The following is a 25,739-nucleotide window of genomic DNA, read 5'->3' as shown; positions in this document are numbered from 1 at the left end:
TAGGTGTCCCCAGATTACAGCAAAGTAATAGTCAAATCTTTTTTTTTTTTCATTCTGTGTGAATATTTTAGCTAGCATCTGACAAAGATGTAATTGCTTTGCTTTTAGTGAAGGTATTACATAGATCAGCGTGTCAGACATACCCACACAGAAGAAAGAAATACAGGCTCATGTGTCATTCTAGAAGTGAATGTCTGTGTGTGAAAGAATAGTAGAAGGAACTGCTGAATGGAATAGTGTTAGAAATGATTATGATGATTCAGCAGCATTAGCTGCTAGTGTTCTTCTTCCTAAATTCCAAATCCTATGTTCTTGCTCTGTTTTTGTTTGAGAATTTGAAAGTCACATGCAAAGCCAAGGACTGATTAGTTTTAAAGACCTATTATGCTAATAAACTTAGACCATAAACAAAATTACACTTGTTAACAATTCTGGGGACAGGAATGATTTGAGGCCTAATGGACTGATAAACTGAAAATGTTAAAAATAATTTTTGCCTAATATTGGCATCAGCTTTAATTTGGAGAAGTATTGGCTTTGTTTGTATTCCATCAAAGCTGATGTTTGCTTTCTTTGCTCAGACCTACTATACATGAAAAACTTCATGAGCTGTTGTTTCTCATTATATTGGGCAAGTAACAAAGCTATTGCAAAGTTAAGGCTTAACTCCACAGTGGGGTGAGGGCACTGACATGCAGAAGACTCATGACTGCAGGTTAAGGGCTTCTCTACACAGACCAATAAATGTGCATCACATTAATGCACTTTAGAAAATACAACTCCTGTAGAGCACATTACCCCACTGTGTAGAGAAGCCCTTAATCTGCAGTCATTTGTCTCATCTTTATTGCTAAATGTTGGGTTTGGTTAAAGGGTAGTTAAAAAAATATATGTGGGTGGAAAATTTAAAACTGTTATGATCTGGCAGTATCATTTAGATTCTTAATATGCAATTCTTTAATCTACTACTCAGGCTAAAATAACAAACCATACGAGAAAGGAGATCTGGTTTCTGTTCTCTGCTCTGCTACTGATGCACTGCAAGACTGTGGGCAAGTCACTTAGGGCCATATTCAGACCTTCTCATGTGGAATAGCACTTTAATCTCCAAAAAGTTCCATTTATTTCAGTAGAACTACTATCAGAGTAAGGTACTGCTACACGTGAGTAAGAATGTCAGCTTCTGGCCCTTAATCTCTCTGCTTTATGAGCAAACTAAGATTAATGTTCCCTACTTTGTGAGGATTCGTTTATTCATTTTTGTGAACCGTGTGTTGAGATCTTTTGACAGAAGGAATTTTAAAATGACGAAGTTACAAAATATCATTATACATTTGCCAAGAAATGAGCCTGAAGCAAGAAAACAATATTAGTAGTACTTGTGGTAATGCCCAGAGGCCCCATTCATGGATCAGAGTCCCATTGTGTTAAATACTTTGTCATTGTCATTATGAATGACTATGAAGTGCCGCTATGAATGGCCGTGAATAGTCATTGGTCCAGGGGAAAAGAGTGAGACTGGCTCTATAGCTTGGTGGTTAGTGCCCTTTCTGAGAATGTGGAAGACCCAAAATCAAGTTCCTGCTCCAATGACTATTTCATTATTTATAAAAAGCAAAACAGCTTCAATAGGAGAGACTGAGAAACACCTATGGCAGAATACTCCAAAGCCCAGTGGTTAACGCATTCACCTTTCTCCTCATTAGTTAAGAGGGGGAAATTGAACACCCACATCCCAGGTGGGTACCCTACCCACTAGGCTAAAGGCTACAAGGATGATGATGTTCTTTCTTCCCCACCGCCCTCAAGCCATTTTGTGAATCTAGATCCCCTTTGCTTTTGTTAAAATTTTGAATTGGGTCAAAATGAAATGTTTTGTTTTAACATTTTAGAACCATTGCAATTTCTCAGTCTGGTTGAAACGTTCAATGAACTCAATGGTTTTTGGTGTATAGTTTATTCACTGAAAAAATGTTGCTCAGCTCTAGTCACAAGTGCTTTATGTCTGTTGTTATATTGTATTAAAAGGAACTCCTCCTTTCATGGTGCATGCATATCTCCCATGGAAGAGGCAACCATTCTTTTCCTAATTTCTCTTCTATTGGGGCGCTAGAGCCGATTGGAGAAATAAAAAGCTACGGTAGATTCAGAGTATTTTTTGATATTTCTGTTTGCACACATAAAGGAAGGATCGAGATGGTCGTCAATACTGTTCAGAGTTATAACCGTACATTATTAGTTACTAAGCAACAGGACACAACAGGTAGTAACTACCTGGGAGATTACAGCATTGCTCATGTGGCTTTATACAGCAAGAAGGCCAAAGAAGGAATGGCTGTATCCACTTTCAGTGTGCAGTAATCCCCTAGAAATATGCTGTCTGTTGTGTCTCATTGCCACTTGCAAATGCAGTATACAAATAAAATCAAGGAAAGCAGCCAGATCTAACCATATAGAGAGTGTTATTGACAATAGTCTGACATAATTGACAACCAGTTGGAAACTTCATTTGTGTCTGAAGTTTTAAAGCTGTTTCAAACTGGAAAAGTATTCTGCTGTAATGAATTTGAATAAGTGTTTTTAAGTGCTTAGCCGTAATGCACTCTGTACCCACAATCATACCCCAAAGAACTCACAGTCTATCTTGTGACCATATAAAACATTTGGATTAAATGAATAAGTGAGGAATGGAACAATGAGGTAACAGTCGTAGTAGGAAGAGAGCTTGAAACATAAGCCCTCGTATCAGAGTCCTGGTATGAGGCAGGACCTGCTCACAGAATCTGGCAAGAAGGGGGCTGATATTGCAGAAATACACATTCCTAAGAAGTGCTAAGCACAGAGTACTCACGCAAACACATCCTGATATCAAGTGGTACCAGAACATCCCGATATCAAGGATGGTACAAAAACATTCCCCCTGGATAACAGAAACATACTGACCCCTCCTAAAAGATAAGGTCAGAATAACAGTAAGTAATAAAAATGCTTTAATTAAACCAACATGTACCAGGTAATAGCTAGCCACGTCTAGGGGCAGTAACTGATTATGTCAAAGGATACAAACATAACTTGTTTGTATCAGAGTATAAAGATGTATCTCAGGGGGAGTGTCTTTGTCCTGCCAAGGGGGCAGTGGAAAGTCCCGCCATTCACTGAGCTGCGTCCATTGTCATGGTCAGAAATGTCTTAGTATCCTTGTAGCGTCTACCATGTGCTATTATGGTGTTTTGTCAACAATAAATCTGGCCTGGTGCCTTTGCACTTTAGTGGATCTTGTGGTCATTGGGCAGTTCATTCAAGGTCTGCTGTACTGTCTGTCTGCGCATAGCTGGAACAGCACATAGAGAGAACACACACGCAGCTGAACATCTAACCACACTGGTGGCCACATATACAAGGTAATAACTAAACACATGCACGCAGCCAAACATCTAACGACAACAGAAAAGCTGAGTATGTTACAGCACAATAAATAGTAATCTCAAATCACTAAGTGGCTAGCCTAATAGTCCTGTGTCATTGGCACAAATTGTCGTTTTATGTGTAAGAAACCAAAAGAGAGAAGAAAGAGCACATACTCTAGAGAGTATAATTGAACCCCCCTCTCTGTGTTTGTCAGTCTACATTTTTTAAAATGGCATGCAGTTTTCATAGCTCTTCTAAAGGGAGCCTGCAAAAAAGGGAGGTTGCACTTTTTTCTTCTGCCTCCTTGTGATGTATAAAAAACATCTGAAAGTTTTGCTTTAAAAATAAAATGAATAAATAAATAAAAGTTTGATAGGTGAGCAGCAAGGGGGGGAGCAGAGTTATTAGTTTTTCACATAAGACATCCAGGTCTTGTCTGCCCTGTAATATTCTAGACAAGAGAACTAGTGAATTGGTGACATCAAAAAAGTCAAGAGAGTGGGAGTTGAACAACTGAAAGGGGAAGCAATTTTTAATCAGACTGTCTGAAACATATTGGGAGGATTTTGGTTGTGTTTGAATGTTTATTAATTTTGTTGACACTTATTTAATTACTGATTAACAGTGGATAAAAGACATTTTTGTTAAAGATTCAACACTCTTTCAATTAAGGTATGATATTTCACAATAAATGTGCTCTGAACAATTCAACAGATACCCTAGTAAAACAAGGGAAGACCATACTTGACATTCCTGATATTTAGAGGGTGAAAAACCAAGAACTTGAAAAACAAAAGCTGAAAGAAAATGAAAGAAGGGGAAAAACCTAAACAAATACTTTGCCTCAGTTTTGAATGAGTCTAATGAAGAACTTAGAGGTAGTGGTAGTGTGGCTAAGGGTAGTAAGGATATGGAGGTAGAAATTATCACAGGCGAGGTAGAAGTAAGCTCAAACAGCTTAAAGGGACTAAATCAGGGGACCCGGATAATCTCCATCCAATAATATTAAAAGAACTGGCACATGAAATTGCAAGTCCAATAGCAAGGAATCTGTAAACTTGGGGGTCGAACCTTTTGACAAGAGAATTGCTGATATAGTTCCTAATTTTAAGAAAAGGTAAAAGTGATCCAGGAAACTACAAGCCTGTTAGTTTGATCTCAGTTGTATGCGAAGTCTTGGAACAAATTTTGAAAGAGAAAGTAGTTCAGGGCATAGAGGTGAATAGTGAGTGGGATAAAATACAACATGGTTTTACAAAAGGTAGATCTTGCCAGACCAACCTGATCTCCTTCTCTGAGAAGATAACATATTTTTTTAGACAAAGGAAATACAGTAGATCTAATCTACATAGATTTCAGTAAGGCATTTGATACAGTTTCACATGGCAAATTATTAGTTAAATTAGAGAAGATGGGGATTAGTATGGGAATTGAAAGGTGACTAAGGAACTGGTTAAAGGGGAGACCACAATGAGTCATACTGAAAGGTGAACTGTGAGGCTGGAGGGAGGTTACTAGTGGAGTTCCTCAGGGATTGGTTTTGGGACTGATCTTATTTAACATTTTTATTACTGACCTTGCCACAAAAAGTGGGAGTGTGCTAAAAGTTTTTTGCAGATGACACAAAGGTGGGAGGTATTGCCAATACAGAGTAGGATCAGAATATCATAACAAGAAGATCTGGATGACCTTGTAAACTGGAGTAATAGAAATGGGATGAAATTTAATAGTGCAAAGTGCAAGGTCATGCATTTGCTATAAGCTGGGGATTTATCAGTTGGAAGTGACAGAGAAGGAGAAAGACCTGGGTATATTTGATCATAGAATGACTATGAACAGTCAATAAAATACGGCCAAGAAAAAGGCTAATGCAGTCCTAGGATGCATGAGGTGAGGTATTTCCATTAGAGACAGGGAAGTGTTAGTACTATTTTACAAGGCATTGGTGAGACCGCATCTGGAATAGTATGTGCATTGCTGGTCTCCCAAGTTTAAGAAAGATGAATTCAAACTGGAACAGGTGCAGAGAAAGGCTACCAGGAAGAGACTCAAAAAGCTTGGCTTGTTTAGCCTAACCAAAAGAAGGCTGAAGGGAGATACGATTGCTCTCTATAAGTACATCAGAGGGATAAATATCAGGGAGGGAGAGGAGTTATTTAAGTTAAGTGCCAGTGTTAACATAAGAACAAATGGATATAAACTGGCCATCAACAAGTTTAGGTTCGAAATTAGGTGAAAGTTTCTCCCAATCAGAGGAGTGAAGTTCTGGAACAGCCTTCAAAGGAGAGCAGAGGGGGAAAAAAAACCTAACTGGCTTCAAGACTCAGCTTGATTAGTTTATGGAGGGGATGGTATGATGGGACTGCCTACAATGGCATGTGGCCCATCGGTGACTGCCAGTAGCAAAAATCACCAATGACCAATGATGGGACACTGGATGGAGAGGGCTCTGAGTTACTACAGAGAATTATTTTCCAGGTATCTGCCTGGTGGGTCTTGCCCACATGCTCAGGGCCTAATTGATCACCATATTTGGGGTCAGGAAGGAATTTCCGCCCAGCTCAAGATTGGCAGAAATCCTGGAATTTTTTTTTTTTTGCCTTCCTCTGCAGCCTGGGGCACAGGTCACTTGCAGGTTTAAACTAGGGTAAATGATTTGAGGACTTCAGTAACTCAGCCAAAGTTTATGAGTCTATTACAGGAGTGGGTGGGCGAGGTTCTGTACACTTCAATGTGCAGGAAGTCACGATGATCACGATGGTCCCTTCTGACCTTAAAGTCTCTGAATCTGAATAAAAGAGAACATTTTTGGCCCTCCTTATACATTATAAAGAATTTTTAAAAGGGCATGGGCCAATGTTTTTTTTAAAATCCCTTTCTTTGTAGGTCACACTCAAGCATAATGGGTGGGATTGTGATATATAAATTTGTATTTTGTTTTATTTCACTGTAAACTGAGTTCACTGGGTGTTTTTTCTGTTTCTTTCTAGTGGAGTTTTTACACTGTGATTTGGCTTCAATGAAGTCCATACGGCAATTTGTGCAACAGTTTAGAGCAAAGAATTGTCCACTTCACGTCTTGGTGAATAATGGTGAGTTCTCTTTCACCTTCTCACATGCTTACTGTAAGATTTTGACATACTGGATTCTTTACAGTGCTTCACATTTCAGATACTTTATTTGAACCAAACAACAAGATAGCAATTGACTCAGTTACTGCTTGCAGCCTTGTCAGCACTTCAGTACATTCTAAGAGACATCTCAGTTTGCCAGCTCTTTTGATTGTAGTGCAAGTGTCATGATACTCGTGTTATTTTTTTTTAATTAAAGCCCAAGCTTCTGGAGTCACGGAAGAGAATTCCAGCATTCATTTTTTAAAAGTTTCTAGGCCTCAGGTTGTGGAGAAGAACTGGAAAATGTGACCCTAAAAGTTCAAAAATCCAAAGGCAGATAAAAAACCCAACTTGTGTGTGTTTGTTTTTTTTTAAATCTCAAGATTTTTGGGGACTGACTTTTGATATTTTTGAACACTAGGATTGGCAGTTCTAACTATCGAATGTTTTTATAACCATGGTGTCTTCAGGATCCAGCCCAGAAAGAGATTTTTTTCTTCTGGCATTTTTATTTTAAAAGCCCCCTCTGTACTAAGTACTCTGCTATAAAGGGAACTTTTCAGATAAGCATTTAACCGGAAGCAAATCAGCAACAAACCCACGCCCCTTCCCCACTCACTTGGGGCTGTTGTCTAAGCCCTTCAGTGCTCACACACTTTTTTCTTTCCCCCCAATTATTTGCCTGAACCGTCTCTCAATGAAGACACAAGGGAGGAAACCGAGAAATCCAAAAGGGCCCACACTGTTTCCTCCTCCCATACAACTGTCCTGCCCTGCTGAGGGCAAAACAAACTAATAATTTCACCTGCATTACATTAGATGATTTGCTACATGCACTAATGTACTATAGGAGCTCTTGATAGTGCAAGCAAACTGTAGCTCACACAATATTAAAATGAAAATTTAGAGTTTTATTCCATGGAGTTAATGTAAATGTGTGCCAAATCTTAACTCTTTAGCTCTTCTCCTCTGCAAGTGTCCATAAAGACAACCCTCTCCCCCTGCTGGTCATCTACAAGAACAAAATTTTGACGGCAATGGATGGGATTCTTAAAGTGGAATGGATCTTGGTGTTCTTTTAAGAGAAGAAAAAACTTCCGGATTTCATAGAATTGTATGCCAGAAGGGGCCATTAGATCTATTAGCTCTATTCAGAATTGAAAGGCTAGCTTCCACCCTAGCTGCAGCCTGTGCAGTAAAAATGAACACCCATACTGTAACTGTTCATTCTTGAAAAAAAACAGGAGTACTTGTGGCACCTTAGAGACTAACCAATTTATTTCAGCATGAGCTTTCGTGAGCTACAGCTCACTTCTTCGGATGCACAGAATGGAACACACAGACAGGAGATATTTATACATACAGAGAACATGAAAAGGTGGAAGTATGCATACCAACAGGAAGAGTCTAATCAATTGAGATGAGCTATCATCAGCAGGAGAAAAAAAACCTTTTGAAGTGATAATTAAGATGACCAATAGAAGGTGTGAGGAGAACTTAACATAGGGAAATAGATTCAATTACTGTAATGACCCAACCATTCCCAGTCTCTGTTTAAGCCTGAGTTAACTGTATCTAATTTGCATATTAATTCGAGTTCAGCAGTCTCTCTTTGGAGTCTGTTTTTGAAGTTTTTTTGTTGCAAAATTGCCACCTTCAAGTCTGTCACTGAGTGGTTAGAGAGGTTGAAGTGTTCTCCCACTGGTTTTTGAATGTTATGATTCCTGATGTCAGATTTGTGTCCATTTATAGAGAATAAATGGACACAAATAGAGAATAAATGGACACAAATCTGACATCAGGAATCATAACATTCAAAAACCAGTGGGAGAACACTTCAACCTCTCTAACCACTCAGTGACAGACTTGAAGGTGGCAATTTTGCAACAAAAAAACTTCAGAAACAGACTCCAAAGAGAGACTGCTGAACTCGAATTAATATGCAAATTAGATACAGTTAACTCAGGCTTAAACAGAGACTGGGAATGGTTGGGTCATTACAGTAATTGAATCTATTTCCCTATGTTAAGTTCTCCTCACACCTTCTATGGGTCATCTTAATTATCACTTCAAAAGGTTTTTTTTTTCCTGCTGATGATAGCTCATCTCAATTGATTAGACTCTTCCTGTTGATATGCATACTTCCACCTTTTCGTGTTCTCTGTATGTATAAATATCTCCTGTCTGTGTGTTCACTTCTTCGGATGCATAGAATGGAACTGTAGCTCACGAAAGCTCATGCTGAAATAAATTGGTTAGTCTCTCAGGTGCCACAAGTACTCCTGTTCTTTTTGCGGATACAGACTAACACGGTTGCTACTCTGAAACCTGTACATTCTTGCTCATCAGAGCAGATAAAAAGCATTATAGGCCCAGTTTTTCAAATGTGGATGCCTAAAGTTAAGCATCTAAGTAATTATTTAGGCATCTGAATAAAAATGGCTTGATTTTCAGGGGTGTCCAGCTCCCAATGACATCAGTGGGATTTGTGGATGCTCAGAAATTCTGAATATCAGGCCACTTTTACTCAGATGCTTAAATAATGCACCTAAGTTTGAACATTTGATCCATAAGCTATGCAATTATTCAACTGATCTCTGGCATCTTAATAATAATATCTAGCTCTTCAATAGTGTTGTTCATCAGTAGATCACAAAGCTTGTTACCAAGGAGGTCAGGATCATTATCTCCTTTTTGTTGGTGGGGAAACTGAGTCACGAGGAGGAAAAGTGACTTGCCCAGTGTCACCCAACTAACAGCAGTGAAACTGGGATTAGAATCCAGATCTTCACAGTCGAAAGCACAACCACTAGGCCACATTGATACCTGAGACAAGGTTGACAAAGGAACAATGATGGTAGGGAGAGAAGTAAGAAATACATGCTTGATCTTGCAAATTACTACTGAGCATATTGCTCATAACTTTATGTAGTTCCATTACTGCCTTGATTAGTCCCACTGAGTTATAGGACAACCAAAAGCACGAACCACTACACTTGGTAATATAATTGTGTTTGAAGGATTAGACCCTAAAAGAGTGGCTTTAGGAAGATGATAGCAAGCATCTGATTTTCAATGCTGTTACATTTTTGCTGTATCACTACATGGGAAACAAGGAGCCTGACTATTACATCAAAGTCCATCGTCTTGAAAATGTTATTCTTTGATGGGCTTAATAAAAAACGGGATACGACACCAAAGCCTCGAAGTCCAAAATATAAACTTTAAAGAGGCTTGACATACAGTGCCCTGAACTAGTTTACATTTTCATGACCCCCAAGAAAGGCATTTTATTTAATTCATGCTCAGTTACTGTTGCCCAGATAAATTAGCTCTTTAAGAAAATCCTTTCAGAAGCTGTAATGAAATGGATGGCTTAACTTTGCCTTTTACGAAGGCTATAACAGAATCACAGGAATAATCATCTCCAGAGCCGCTGTAAAGGCTTCCTTCTAATAATTAGGTTAGCCTCCGACAATCACATGGTGAATCACCAAGCTTCCGCTTCTGGGGGCTTGTTTTCCTATTCTGTTCAACATCTGTTTTAGCTCCTGTAAATAATCTGGCATTTGGCTGACATTAAAAGGGAAAGTCGGTAGATTCCAACACAGTGAGCATCTGATCCTTTGACACCAAGAGAGAGGCTCCCAGTGACCTTGGATTAGTGCTGAGTGCATAATTTTGCGCATAGAGCCATTGAAGCTAATTGATTTTTATTTTCCTTTTTAATTTTGCATTCCAGAGTCTTCACTGAAAATCCGTTCAGTGTGATTTATAATGTGTTTAGGGAACATGATTCATTCAGAGAATTCAAGGCAATAAGGGACCAATATGTTCCTAGTCTCTGACCTCTCTCCATGCTCAGACGTTGTTGTTTTTCCGCCTCCCATATTCAATTACAAAAATACCAGTCACTAGAACAAGGGCAATGCCAGCTGTAATTCTGCTTTGGACTGGTTCTGATTGGATTACAAAGATGCGTGTTTGCATGTTTTTTGTTAAAATATTTGATTGTCAAAACACAAACCTTTTTACATGAATATTAAGCAGTTTGGGGAAAATTAATTTTCTCTAGGGAAACTTTGTTAATGTGCAGATCTAAAATAACCCATTTGTGAAATTGTAGAGTTCTCTATATTGTCAAATATTTTTAGTTTAGCATTGAGAGCCTGATCCTGAAAGTTTTCTCTGTGCAAAATTCCGATGCATATATGGGTTATGGTGCATTTTTAAGTGTCCAATGCAAGGCCCATTGGAGATAATGAAAAGACTCTAACTGAGCTTTGCATGAGGGCCATAGGAGGGGCTCAGAGGGCTTTGTATCAGGCCCTAAATGACTTTAATAGGAGTTCTGCACACAGAGCACTTACTGAGCTAAGAATTATATGATCAAGGACCGTAAAATGGGGAATGAGTAATACTCGGAAATATTGTCAGATTTAATGCAAAATAAATCACTTCAGAGCATTACTTAGTTTATTTATTCCATTCTCACAAGGTCTTTAAGTTAGTTTAGTTGCTTGAAATGAAATATTTAACTTTTAAAATATAGATATCGTTTCATTTATTATACATTATTCATATTTACATGATGTAATTGTATGATTATGCAATACATTTATACCGGGTTTGTGTGTGTATCTATCTATACACACATACTTAATACATTATTCACTTTAAATAAAAGTTATTGGGCCAGAGAGACAGTGAGAATGACTCTATAGCTGAGTGGTAAAGACATTCCCCTGAGAGACGGGAGACTTGGATTCAAGTCCCTGAATATTTACATATTTTATACATATTTTATACAGAGTGATCCACCACAGAAGTCACTGGTTAGGGGACTCATCTGGGAGGGAGAAGACCTTGGTTCAAGTCCCTGCTTCAGATCAGGCAGAGGGGGGAATTGAACCTGGATCTCTCACTTCCAGGGTGAGTCCCTTAACTACTGATCACTTTTTTGGGGTGGGGGGGAAGGGGGGAGGAGCAGTTCCTCTTTCTTTTTTTTCTTTTTTTTAAACAAGAAAGGGCTGACTTGGCTTGGCTGTCCAACTCCAGGAGAGCAGAGAGAGGTACCTCCCTAAGGCCTTTGAGGGTTGGGGCTTAGACCATGCCTCTTTCCTTGGCATTTCCTCTTGGCTCATTTAGGTGGATCCCTGTTCAACATGCTGGCTTCTGTGAACCAGAGACAGAGCCACTGGTGGCCCCTGGCCCACACAGTTAGCACCCAAGCTCACCCAAATCTGAAAAAAATGTCAAAGTTGAGCCAGGCCACTGAGGGGCGCAGTCTTATAATGCAGTTGCTGCTGCCTCAAACTGCTCCGCTCAGCTCTGCTTCCCTATCAACATGGGCTCCGACTCTGCGCCCTCCCCTCCAGCTCCAGTTATCGCCTCCCTGTTGGCTGATTATTTCTTTACTCCCAAACAACCTGGTTTTGGCCAACCCCTCCCCCCCCAACAGTGGGCAGGAGCAGGGCACACCTCTCCCTATGGGGAGGAAGCAACTGTGTGGCATGGGATGGAATTGGTACCTTTGTCAATGGAGAACAGAGTGGAGCCTGTGTCAGGGAGCAGAAGCCCATGCACTTGTGTCTTTGGATGTTTGAAAAGCACACAGCAAATTATGGGCACTACCACGATATAAATGTTAAATTAATAGTAATCACATGTAGAAGAGGCATGTATTAAAAAAACTTTAGGAGCTGACAGTGATATGGTATGGAAATCTCTAGAGCTGTAAATTGATGGTATTATTTCCCACTTAGATTTTTTTTCCGTACCAAATTGGCACTTGTCTTCCTTGTACGCTTAAATACACTTGTTTCTTTATTTTATTCTTTTTCTATGGCGAGTGATTCCACTGATCAGTAAATGTAACAGGGACGTTACAACAACCTTAGTGAAAACAGAGCATCCACATACCATCAAAGATTATTAGAATACAAATTGCCAGTCTTGAGGGACAATGAAATACTGTTTGAGACTACCTGAATGTCTTTTTTGGCACTGGGTTGGGGAGGGAGGGAAATCTACAAGACCTTGAATACATTTCTTGGTAGAATTGGAGGTTGAGAGATTTTAATATATTAGCCCATTGTAGGCAGATCACAAAGCTAATGAATTTCAGGCTGAACACTTTCTAAGACTTTAAAATCAGACAATAATTGTGAACTATTGACCAGTTCAGAAATTCATCATTGCACATTTTGTAGGTGAGTGCAGAAATTTATTTCTTATTATAATATGTAACCCTCTCTAAACCTGCTTGTTTGTGGGGTACGGCTGTATGATACAATCAAAATTATAGACACAGATATGTGTATGAGTTATGTAAGTGTGCTTGTGTGTAATATACCAGATATATATGCATACATACTTATATGCATACACACTTAGACTCTGATTCTTCAAACACTTATACATATGAATAACTTTATGTACGTGAGCAGTCCCATGGAAGTCAAGGGGACTAATCACTTATGTAACGTTACTCGCATGCTTAAGTAGTTCACAGGATCGAACCTTAAGAAGAAAACTGATATATGATGGGTAGGGGACAAAGGGATTCAATCAACTATACATACAATTTGTATACACCTAAAATATATTATTAATAGCTAAAGTACGTTGTAATTTAGCATTTATATTATGGTGCCACCAAGCAGCCTGAGTAAAGATCCTGGGCCCAATGGTGCTAGTCATAGGCATTGACTTCCCCTCTGCCCTGTGGGTGCTCGACCCTCACCCCTGACCTGACCCTGCCCTGCCTCTTCCTGCCCCTGCGCCACCCTCACCACACCCCAATTCTACCCTCTTCTCCCAAGTCCCTGCTTCCTGCCCTGCCTCTTCTCTGCCTCCTGCCCTGAGCGCACTGCATCCCCGCTCCTCCCCTTCCCTCCCAGAAAGTCCTAAGCCCTGCCAAACAGCTGTTAGGCGGCAGGAAACGCTGGGAGGGGGAGGAGCGGGGATGCGGCATGCTCAGGGGAGGAAGAGGTGAAGCAGGGGGCGCGGGAGCTTGGCTTCTGGTGGGTGCACAGCACCTGCTAATTTTTCCCTGGAGTTGGCACCTATGGTCTAGGTGCTGTACAAATACATAGAAACAAACAGCACCTGCCTCTAAGAGTTTACAATCTAAATATACAATATAGACAGTATGGGAGAAAGGAAGTATTTTATCCCCATTTTACAAATGAGAACAGAAACAAAAAAACTTAAGGTGAAATCCAAACCCCATTAAGTCAGTGAGAAGTTTTACCATTGACTTCAATGGAGCACAGATTTTGCCTAAGTGACTTGCCCCAGATTATACAAGAAGTCTATGATTGAACCAGGAATTGAAGCCAAATCTTCTGAATCTTAGTCCAATGCCGTAATCATAAAACCATCCTTCATCTCCTATGCCCTATATTACCACCTACAGTTCCTCAGAAGCCAACTAGCCCCACTTGCCATTCACACAGTGGTTAATTAGCTGATATTTTACAGGCATCATGGCAGAGCTGGGTCTAGGGGAGAACTTTGAAGGAGGAGAAGATAGTGACTTTCTGGATTAGCTCAAAGAGGGTTTTCCATGCATTATTGGCAGCACTGAAGGAGGCATAAGGATATTTGTGTGTAACACTAATTTGTTGTATAAATGTGAGATATTCATGGAGAGCCAGATTTTCAGACAAACTCAGCATCTAACAGCTACCATTTAGTCTCCCACATAAGTGGTTGGATTTTCAGACAAGCTCAGCTCTTAATGTAGACATCTAAATTAAGTGCCCAGATTTTCAACAGTAATCTGTATCCAGCAGCTGCATCCTTCAGGGGTATTGTTGTCAGCTGAAATGATGTGTACAAACTTCACCTGATAAACATATCAGAACTCTTCTAAAAGGTCTATATGTTCATTATAATAACAAGTCAGTAACAGGAGCAACTTGCTCATTCAGGATAGTTCTGGAAGTCAGAGAATCCACATCGCATACATTGAAATCCTGACTTTTGTTTAGCACGGTCTTGTTTTTTCCTAAAAGTTTTTCTCATCCTATGATGTCAAACACTCTATGAAACTGTAAATATCTCAGTCTCCACAGGTGGCGAGTTCACCACCTTTGGTTTCATGTCTCAGCTGCAAATTAATGATGCCAGCTTGATCAATAGAACATAGATGCAAAGCTCAGCTGCAGATGTGCTGTATTGCTTAATCTTAATCTATTGAAGTCTATGGGACTTTTGCAATTCACTTCAGTGGGAGCAGGATTGGGTCCATAATTTATTTTTTTACCAAACCCTTTCATTTTGTTCTACATTAATTTATTTTTAATGCAAATCACAAAATAAGAAATTTCACCATCTAGCAGCATTTCTTATTGAAGTAGGATGATGTGGCTGCGTAATCTCTTTTCTGACTGAGATTATGAATGCTTGTCTTGAATAATAATGCACTGGGGGGAATGTATTTTCAGGAATAAAATGTTTTTCTGCAGCCAGACCCAACCAAGAATGCTCTATTTTGTTTTAATGAGAAAAAATCCATTATAAAACAATGTATTAAAATAAAATATGAATTTGTAACTTGTTTTTTGTGTTTTCTAGAAAGCCAGGTTGGGTTTTATGTATTTTCACTATACACATAAATCAACACTCTGTTATGCCCCATGGCAGAATTCAGATGTGTCAAAAATCACATCAGCCCTTAAGGAGAATATTATATTTATAGGCTTTTCATTTTTCAAAAACCTGATGAGTTTCAGTTATTGTTTGTTGCATTTGGGCTCTCTGTCTCCCTCTCCCCTGCCCCCCGCACCTGATAAACCTAAGCCTTGTCTACACTAGAAAGTTGTACCACTTTAACTATACAGGTAAGTTAATCTTCTCTACTGTGGATGCAGTTACTATAGGCAGAACTGCTCGCACCACCTATTATTAAGGTTTCCTGACACATCTCATTATAAGACCCTGTTTTCAGTTGTTTATAACATTGCCTTACTTAACTGTTTGGGTTGAAATTTTCCATATTGTGTGTTAGCCTCAGGCTGGATTTTTAATTATTTTATTTTATTGGAAAATTTCAGCCAAAATTGTTCAACTGTTTCTGTCAAGGAGGTGAGGGGGAAATAGTTATTTTGGCCAGTGTAAAAAAGTCTAGCAACCTTTTTAAAAAACAAAAAACAAACAAAAAAAACCCCCCTCCTGTGTCCCCATGCTTTGGAGCAGGGACTTGAAACTTGGCGGGGGGTGTCCTTTGTGTCAGAGATGTGCCTTTTGCCATCTTTGTGAAAATCTACCCCAGTTTGGCTAAATTATAAGCCTTTGAAAAATGGCAATTCACACATGCTCAGTAGAGACATCTTAGATTTTAGCAGCTAATCTCCCTGAAGATTCCATCTGCACTGTGCTTGCTCCATCTCAGGGCTAAGCAAGACTTTCCTGCAATTGCCACTGGTCTACTGCAGACTGTGCCAGGCCCAGATCTGGGCAGTTGAACTGAGAGCAGGGAGCCTGTCTCTCCTGTGCTTTCAGTGACCCCCCCCCCCCCATGCAGAGAAAGCAGGATGGAAGAGGAAGCTGCCTCATTCAAATACAAAGGCAACAAGAGCTAGACCCTTTGAGGGAAGAGGGAAGGAGGAAAGATATTGGGACAAGGAGTCTGGGTGGACAGAAACTGGAGTGGGAGGGAGAGAAAATGGGAGTTGAGATGGGAGGAGTTTAGGACTGGCTGAGCAAAGGAAACTGGAACTGGAACAGTGCAGCAGCGGGGAGGAGAGACAGCTCTGAGGAGCTGGAGCAGTGGGGTGGGAGGCTGAGCAAAGAAACAGGGACAAGAAGTTGCAGGCACAATGAGATTGGATGAGGAGCCCAGGAACAGAGATTGGGGATGGGGAACATGAGCGAGGGAGAGGAGGGTGATTGGAGGTAAGAATGGGGGAAATGATACAGATCAGATCAGGAGCCGGGGAACTGGGTCTATCTGGGCAAGGAAACTGGGAGGTATGGTGGGGGGTGATACTGGATCTGGCTAAGTGAAGAGAATGAGATGGGGATGAGGAACAGGGGAGAAGAAATAGGACTGGGACAGAGACAGGTTGAAGAGGAAGGGTTCAAGCTTGAAGTGAATGGGCAGAAGAGGCAGTGCCCACTAGAGAACACTCCTCCTCCAGGCATTGGAATGGAACCAGAGATTGAGACTCACCATTCCTCTGCTGTTGGCAAATATCTCTGAAACCCCATGGCAAAGTGGACCATCACTCTCTGATCCTGGCCCACAAAGAGGATAACAACCTACTACTGTTTTCAATTACACCGTTAGCTCAGGTGGCAGAGGTCTATATGGTGGATCTAAATGTTCCAACCTTGCTGATGACCCATGTGGGTGTCAATATGATGCCACACAATGGAATTTCTGGGTTTTTTTTTTGTTTTTTTGTTTTTTTGTTTTTTAATCTAGGAAATTACATGCAAAAAATTGTTAGGAAATTACAGAATTAAGGTTGCCTGTGCAGCCCCCTGTAGAAAAAATATTGTGTGATCATTTAATTAAAGACTGTGTATATCATAATGTATAGGCACAAGTAGGCCAAATTATGATTCCACAGGTAACTTTCATTATGTCATTTCCCAAATATGGAGTGACTTGACTTTGAAACCTTAATAATGTTCTTTTAACATAGATTTTGTGTATAGAATATCAGTATAAAGATGCCAGTATAATTAAAGCAGTACAGCCCCATAGTGTGGATGCAGTTATCCTGGCATAAAGGTGCTTATGCTGGTATTCCTGTACAGAAGGGAAATAAGCTATACCAGTATACGATACCTGTTTACCAGTATAATCGTATGCACAATAGGGATTGCACTGGTATAACTATTTTGGAATTATATAAATTGTAGCAGTGTAGTGGGATGACCATGTTAGTAAAAAAAATCACATCCCTAACAGAAATAGTTACACTGGTATAAAAACTGTGTGTAGACAATGCCTTTGTCCTCTCATGTGGAACAGCCTTCTGTTCATTGTTTCCCCTAGAATTTCTTTTTTAGAAGATATTCTTCCTTTGTAAACCAGAGGAAAGCACGTCTGGGAATAATATAAAGCCTGTGAAAAATACTTTGAGAGAGAGATTCAGCTTCTCTGCAAGGTGACTTGCATGTAAATATGTATAACTGAGCCATCTCAATGCCCAGCATTGTGCTGCCATGGATGGAGACTTAGGTGCAGTAACAATGCCCCCAGAGCTGGGTGACATTTTTTGTCAGTAATTTTTTTATGACAAATGCAAATTCAGCAACACTGAAACATTTAATGAATTTGTGTCGGATTTTGTTTCAATCAGAGAGAAAAAAATTCTGAAAAAATCAAAATGTTTCATTTTGACATTTTCTAAATTTAAACATTTCAGTTTTTCAGTGTGAAACAACTTTTTGTTTCATAATTTCCTTTTTATTTGTATAGCCAAAACAATCAAATGTTTAAAAAGGTAAAAAACAAAATCAAGCATTTTAACTTTGTTCAGTCCTAAATTAAATATTTTACTTTTCAATTTGCAAATAAAAATAATTGTTTTGACTTCAACCAGAAATTATCCCCACCCATCAGCAAACTGAAAAACCTGTTGTTTGCACAGCTCTCCTTGGGACTCCTGTTCCCTGAGCCAGTTGAAAACAGGCAGGCAAGGGGGACATGTTGATTACTCCATGGGAGAGACAGTTTAAATCTTTTGTGTATTTGTGCCAGGCTTGATTTATTTAAAGTAAAAATTGAGAAATATAAATATCTTTAAAACAAAACAAAACAAATTGAAGTAACCCTTTGTAAATAACAGTCTTTCTTTAATAAATCCTTTGTTTTAAAGCTTTAAAGGGTAGTTAAAAATATAAAGCTTCTAAAATGCATTTACTTACAATATTTCATTCCTCAACTCTAGTACAGCCAGCCACTGTGCAAGTTCTACATACAATTCTGTGAAGGTTCCTTGGTCCTGACCTGTAACACTTATTATGCCAGTCCTGAACCTCTTGTTATGCCATGTGCACTATGGACTAGTATGAGATAAAGCCAGCCTTTTAATATAAGGCTTTTTTCATTGGCTTTCTCCCCCCTCCCCCGGCCAAGGGAGAGGTTTCTGTAGAAAAAATATAAGGCAATTCACAATGCCATTTCTCATTGGGCAACTGTATATCTCAAAACTTAGCAAAAACTCTCCATTATTCACCATTCATAGAAGATAATCATTATAAATGCCTCCTTATTAAGTGTAGCTAATTAAAACATTTATGTATACAACAATACATCTAAATGCAATTCAGTAGAATATAACTATCTTTACAAGAATGGTCTTTCAGGGCAGTTAATGAAGTACAATATTTTTGCTTGTGCCAATTTATTATTATTAATTATGTATTTTGCAGAATCTCATGGCAGCATGGCATTTTATGCGGTTCTCAGTATGCATGCTGTCAGTCCTCTGCTTGGATACTTCAGTAATAATGGTTATTCAATCACAAAGCAAAAGCCCCATTAGCAGCTTAGTTATTAATTCATTTTCTAATGTCATGTTTCTATTGGTGATGTCTGTTTAAACAAAGATTTCTGGAGTCAATCCAGCTGAATCAGAGAAAATAACATATAAGACAGTTGAATCAAAACAGAGGTTGTGAATGCTAATGGTCTGTATGTTGCCATTTCTTCTTTAAATCCACTTTCAAAGCCACTCTAAAAACACTGGGGAGAATTACTAGTCCCAAGGCAATTTGTAATGAAACAAGTCTGAAAGATATTGTTAGGATAAGAAGAATACTAATATCCCTCTCAGCTCTAGGTAGTTTGCAATGAGGATATGAGAAGGAAATGCTGCATGTTCTTGGCATCAAATAGTCTCTGAGCTATTGGAAAAATAGAAATAGCTTTTGTTCTTTTACTTCATCCCTTCAGGGCCTATGAGTAAAGCTGATGATGTGTCTGGACAAAAGAAAATCAATAGTGTACCACTTAATACCTACTGAATGTTAGGTAGTTAATAATTAAAAAAAAAAAGAGAGCTTGTTACACTTGCAAGGTTTACCCTGTTGTCAGAAAACCGACCCGGGTCAGTTGTTTGCTGTACTTATGCTCTGTCTTCCTGTAGCTATGGACATTAAAACTGCTCTTCCTCAAATTGCAGGAAAGGTTTTTCACTAAGCTTGATGTGAATCTCTTCAAAGCCTTTAGGAGAATGGGGGAGAATATTTGTTGAATACTGATAAAATCTCAGTTTGTCAAACTTGTTGGATTAATATTAGTTAACCAATTCTTTAAAAAAAAAAAAAGAGGTGGAGGAGGAAGACATTCTAGCAGAAATGACTGTGCCTGCTCAAGGACTGAACAAGAATTTCTGCAAAGAGGAAGCTCTTAAGCAGTGACCAAAATAGTTTGATGGAATTTATACTTTAGAAATTACACCCTTGAGTGGGTGTGAGCTCTCTCCCTCCTCCTCAGGACCACAGGCATAGGCTCAGATTTGGTGTTGTGCCTCCTGGAGGTGCAGCCCGAAAGGTGGACCCCAGTGTGGGAGTGGAATGCAAAGGCATCTCTAAGCCTCCTTTGCACTCACCAAATTCAATGTATCTCCAGAGCTCAAAACATCTCCTGGTTCAGCCCTAGAGCCGCTCTAATTGAGCTGGTTGAAATTTTTCATCCTAAACATTTTTTGGCAAAAAATACAAATTCAGCAACACTGAAACATTTCGCGAACGCCTGTTGGTTTCGCTGAATTGTGTGTGTAGAAAAAAGAAAACCTCTGACAAAGTCAGATGTTTCATTTTGACACTTTCTAATGAAGGCATTTCCATTTTTCAGTTCTAACCAGTTTTCATTTAGAAATTTCCTCAGATTTATTTTTAAAAATTCAAAAATGTTAAATGCTCAGAATCTAAATGAAAAGTTTCCTTTTTCATCAACTGAAATGTTTTATTCAGGAAAAATATTTTTGACTTTTTGATTTGCTGAAAATTTCACAGAATGTGATGTTTTGGGTTGACAAAAAACACATTTTTTTTCTTGAGTTTTCAGAATTGCCGGTGAACTGAAAAATCCATTATTTGCACAGCTCTAGCTCTAAGTTATGACAGCCTCCCCGGGCCTGCCTATGGCTTGTGACAGAAGCCAGAATGTCTATAGGAGCAAGCGTCACAGCTCTGTCTTCTTCTACCTTAACACACACCCCTATGTCTGGGCTGGCAGGGGGACAACATACAGCTGCCTACAGCAGCCCACTGGTTAGGGCTGCCAACTTTCTACTTGCACAAAACTGAACACCCTTGTCCCACCCCCTGCCCTTCCCCTCCTCTGAGTCCACGCCCCTGTCACGCCCCTTCTCTGAGACCACGCTCTCGACTCACTCCATCCCCCCTCCCTCTGTTGCTCACTCTCCCCAAACTCAGTCACTTGTTCATTTTCACCAGACTGGCTCAGGGGGTTGGGGTATGGGAGGTGGTGAGGGCTCCAGCTGAGGGTGTGGGCTCTGGGGTGGGGCCAGAAATGAGGGGTTCAGGTTGTGGGAGGGAGCTCCGAGCTGAGACAGTGGGTTGAGGGTGTGGGAGGGGGTCTGGGCTGGGGGTATGGGCTCAGGTGTGGGGCTGGTGATGAGGTATTTGGGGTGCAGGAGGGGGCTCCAGGCTGGGGCTGAGGGGTTTGGTGGGCGGGAAGGGGATCAGGGCTGGGGCAGGAGTGCGGGGGGTGTATGAATGGGCTGGCTTGGGTTGCAGACTGTAGGATGGGGCTGGGGATGACGGGTTTGGGGTGTAGGAGGGTGTCTGGGCTGGGATTGAGGGGTTTGGAGGGCTGGAGTGGAATTCAGGACTAGGGCAGGCAGAAGGGGGCATGGGGTGCAGGCTCCGGGAGGGAGTTTGGATGCAGAAGGGGGTTCCAAGCTAGGGCAGGGGGTTGTGGCATGGGAGGGGGTCAGGGGTGCAGGCTCTGGCCAGCGCTTACCTCAAGCAGCTCATGGAAGCAGCGGCGTGTCCCCTCTCCGGCTCCTACGCAGAGGTGCGGCCAGGCCAATGGGAGCTGCAGAGCCGTCGCTTGGGGCAGCGTAGGAGCTGGAGGGGGGGATATGCCACTACTTCCGGGAGCTGTGCGGAGCCACAGCAGACAGGGAGCCTGCCTTAGCCCGGCTGCGCTGCCAACTAGGCTTTTAATGGCCCGGTCAGTGGTGCTGACTGGACCCACTAGGGTCCCTTTTCTACCAGGTGTTCCAGTTAAAAACAGGACACCTGGCAAAGCAACTTGTGTCTGTGCCATGAGACTTTTCCCTGGCCCCGCGGGCTGTGTATGATTCCTACATGCTGAATGGGGGACGGAATAATCCAGTTCAGTTCAGAAGGAGTGCTTGGAGTTTCACATTTACTTTATTTTGGATGTGCAAGGCCCTCTGTGATCAACCTCCTGCCTTCTGATGCACTTTAACTGTTGTCAACATTGCTGGAAACAAAACTATCACTAGTTAGCAGGACTGTCACTTCTCTCTCTTCTCCAGCCCAACCATGTGTCTGAGCTCCACTGCTCCCATGTGATGGGACTCGCCATTCCTGACACTTTACTGCAGCTGGGACTCAGATTGAGACCCCAGCTTTACCAGGTTGGCCCAAAACTAAGCCTTCCCCAACTGAGCCAATGGATTCTGCAGGAAGCTTGTCTCAGCTTGAAGTTGCTCTATAACCTTCCTGCCAGTGCTCAGCCCAAATGGCTGGACTGGTTTATGGGGTAGGGAAGGGGGAATCCTCCTCCCTTCTCCAGCTTCAGGGCGTCTCCACAGCTGCTCCATGGAGGACACCAGCCCTGAATAACAATGCTTCAGTGGAGCTGAGGAAATAGAAGAGTACAACAGAAGCCCTGCGGTCTGGACACCGCAATTATAAAAAATATGAACTGACATGCAGATGAACTGCAATGAACTGGCTATGGAGTGCTCCTCCCATTTCGGGGATCTCAGAGAGTCATAAAAATATCAGAATAACCTGCCAAACAGGGTCTTCATAGAGCCCAAACAGATCGCTTCTATCGGGTTTCCTTATGCCATCAGCCTGCAAAGTGAGAGGGACTTTACTGAGGTTCAGCCTATGTTTTCCATATAGTAGCATGTTACATTTCTTCTGAGCTACTCACTCCTTCCACTTTGTTCTTTTCCCCCCTACCCATGCTCTGTCTTCTTTCATCCCTTCCCTCTACTCCTCTTTCTACCTTTCTCTTGCTTCCTCACCTCTGCTTTCCTTTCCTCTGCATTTTCCCTTTCCCTTTCTTTTCCCTTCCACTATTGCTCTACTCCCCTCCTCTTCCTCCTCCTCTCTCTCTTCTTAACTGTATAAAAGAGCTGTACATAGAAATGGTACAGTTATTTATCTCTGCTCTTACAGAATGCTCATGCCCCATTCCAGACTGTCACACACAGCCATCTATTTTTCACTGTATAGGCCCATTAAGGAGTAGGAATTACATATGTATTAGAAAAAATTGCGACAGTTGCGTGCCATACAAAGAAAAAAAACCTACTCCATTATTTCTAAGCACCCTGTAGCATAATGACATTGTTTGGCAATTGGACCCCAAAAAGGAAGCAGTGATACAAAAGCACAGTGGGAGCAAGTCAGATTGGGAGGTTCGTATGCCATCATCAGCCTGTCTCTTGGTAAAAGATTTTTAATGGAAATGTGAAGCATCGTTGGGAGGAAGCTGATATTCTTTCATGTCAAAGAGCACAGTTAACCTTCCCATCATATGGTACTTAGTGTTTCAGTGAAAAAGCAGAAAACCTTCAAACCTATTAACGACATGAACAATATGCATCTCTGATTCTCTCAACAGTGAAATCCAGTTGTGCAGGAATTAAAAAAAATGAAATGTATTTCATAACTTTTGAATTCAATTTTTTTCTTGTTTTTATACATACCCCTTCCATGTCACCCTGATACATGTAGCATTTTTGAAGTTGAGTGCTTCAAGTTATGCTCCTAAATCCATAATTAGGCACTTAAATAGAAGCTTTAGGCTGATTTTTCCAAGGTGTTGAACAACCTGCTTCCAGAGAAGTTAATAAGAGCTGCAGCTGCTTGAAAATTAGACCACTTTTATATAGGGGCCTAACTATGGATTTAGGAGCCCAACTTTAAGCATCCAAGTTTGAAAATACTGTGTATATAGATATACACAGTATATATTTCCCTAATGAGTCCTAATAAAACTCTCTCTTTGTGTGTATACACTGTTTTGTTAATACTTATCAGGGTAGATTTATTTCTGCTACAGCTTTCCCCACCCCCCCATGGAGACAGCTGTTGGGATGGGGGTTTGCCCCTAGGGGAGGGGAGCTTTTAAAACTCCAGCCAGGATTCAATAGAAAAGTTGCCTGGAAGAGCACATCTGCTGATTAGCCTGGTCCTGCCCACTGGTAGGGTGGCAGGGAGCAGTTTGCATTTCTGCATTCCCACTCCAGATGGACTTACCACTGCCAGGGGCCCACAGTGTTGAGAGCTGGTGCAAACCCAAAGGTTAAATTGACCCCATCATTTTCAAAACAGCTTACAAAAATTAACTAATTAATCCTTACAATGCCGGAGGAAGGGAGGGATGATTCTATCCATTTTCTAGATCGATAAACTGAGGTCTGGAGTTTGTCATTTTTCTCCAGGGGAGTCAATCACTGTCAGTTTTACAGTTCACAATTGCAATCACCAATTATCCCGCATGCTGAAAGTTGTGTTTAAGATGTGTAGCAGGAGTCTTGTGTTGCTTTTGTGTCAGGAATTCTCATTCAGTCTCTGAAGTTATCACACTTTTTCTGCACTTTCTTCCTTAGCGGGGGTGATGCTGGTCCCTGAAAGGAAAACAGAGGATGGATTTGAGGAGCACTTTGGCTTGAACTACTTGGGACATTTCCTGTTGACTAACCTTCTCTTGGAAACATTGAAACAATCAGGAACTCACAGTCGCAATGCTAGAGTCATCACTGTCTCATCAGCCACGCATTATGTAGGGAGATTGCACCTTAATGATTTACAAAGCAGGTACAAATATCTTTTTTCTGTTTGCACTGGCCTGCCATAAGACTGCATAGATTAGAGTCAGTGTGAATTGTCATTTAATGTCAACTGTGATTTTCGTTAACCAGAGGCTCAAATAATTGCTGATACCATTAACTTTCATAATGCTGTGATAGTTTTTGGCATGTGCAACCCTTCCAGTCATGGACAGGAAATAAAAATAGCATATAAACACATTTATAAATTAAGCCTGTTTTACATTAGGCCTTGAAAATCTTTGGGCCCATTTCAGTTGTTATATAATTGTGATGAATGTTGTATAAAAACCATTAGACTGACTCCATAACCAGGGCATACAGGATTCTATGTAACTGGGGCGTTGTAAAATGGCATAGATAAATACTAATGGATTCTGGATTCAGGTAATTGTCCTGCAACCAGATCCACAGGCAGATGCCGGCACAGAGCCCCATCGTAATTCCCCTCCAGTGTAACGCACCACTGTTGTGGTATGCCAGAGCCATTCTTAGCTTAAAGGGTTTCAGTGCTTCTGGACTACTGAAACTTTGTGATCTGCCAAAGCCAGCCACTCCTGCCTGGCTGGCTGGCTTTTAGCTTCTCCTCCACCCACACACTGTCTGCCTCTTCTTCCTTGGCAGCTCCACTGGCTGGCACACAAGTCTTCTCTAACTAGCCAGAAGCACACTGTATAAGCTTCTCCTCAGAAACCCTGCTAGCTGGCTGCCACTGCATCATGTTGCAGATGGCATTCCTCCTGCTCAGGTACCATAACCCAGCCCCCTGCCTGCTTCTCCTGCTTTCCACCACAGCTAGCGTACTATATCCCTACTAAGTCTTTTGTCCACCCTGCTTATTTGCCTTTTCCCTAAGTGTACACCTACAGCTGCTGCCCAGCTGCTCCTGCTCTCTCTCCATTGTCCTCCAGCTACACAGTACTCCCACTCCACACACTGTGCCAGCTTTCCCTGTTCTGCTTGCAGCCTTACTGATCAGCCCCTGTTACTGACTGCAACCATCTACCCACACCCCAACATACCGGCTATGCCCCTTTGCCTGCCTCCTAGCTTTGTCACCCCCATGTCTTCTGAACTTTCAAAAAATGTTGACTGATTAAGGGGTTAACAGAATCCAAAAGTATATTAATGCCCTTTTTTAAGCTGGGCAAAGGTGCTGCATAGCAGCATTTTTCCAAATAGT

At 41.0% G+C, this 25,739-nt stretch overlaps 1 protein-coding gene across 1 annotated transcript in view; it reads left to right on the top strand.

Annotated features, from left to right (window-relative positions):
* DHRSX (dehydrogenase/reductase X-linked) overlaps positions 1–25,739 on the top strand; it is a 222,025-nt gene that overhangs the window by 144,690 nt on the left and 51,596 nt on the right. The window contains exons 4-5 of the mRNA XM_039535496.1: positions 6,399–6,500; positions 24,338–24,545. Coding sequence (XP_039391430.1) covers positions 6,399–6,500; positions 24,338–24,545 — 310 coding nt within the window. The remainder of the gene's footprint in view (positions 1–6,398; positions 6,501–24,337; positions 24,546–25,739) is intronic.

Source organism: Mauremys reevesii, linkage group 1, assembly GCF_016161935.1.
Source record: "Mauremys reevesii isolate NIE-2019 linkage group 1, ASM1616193v1, whole genome shotgun sequence".
NCBI lineage: Eukaryota > Metazoa > Chordata > Testudines > Geoemydidae > Mauremys > Mauremys reevesii.
This window is presented reverse-complemented; position numbering and strand designations above follow the sequence as displayed.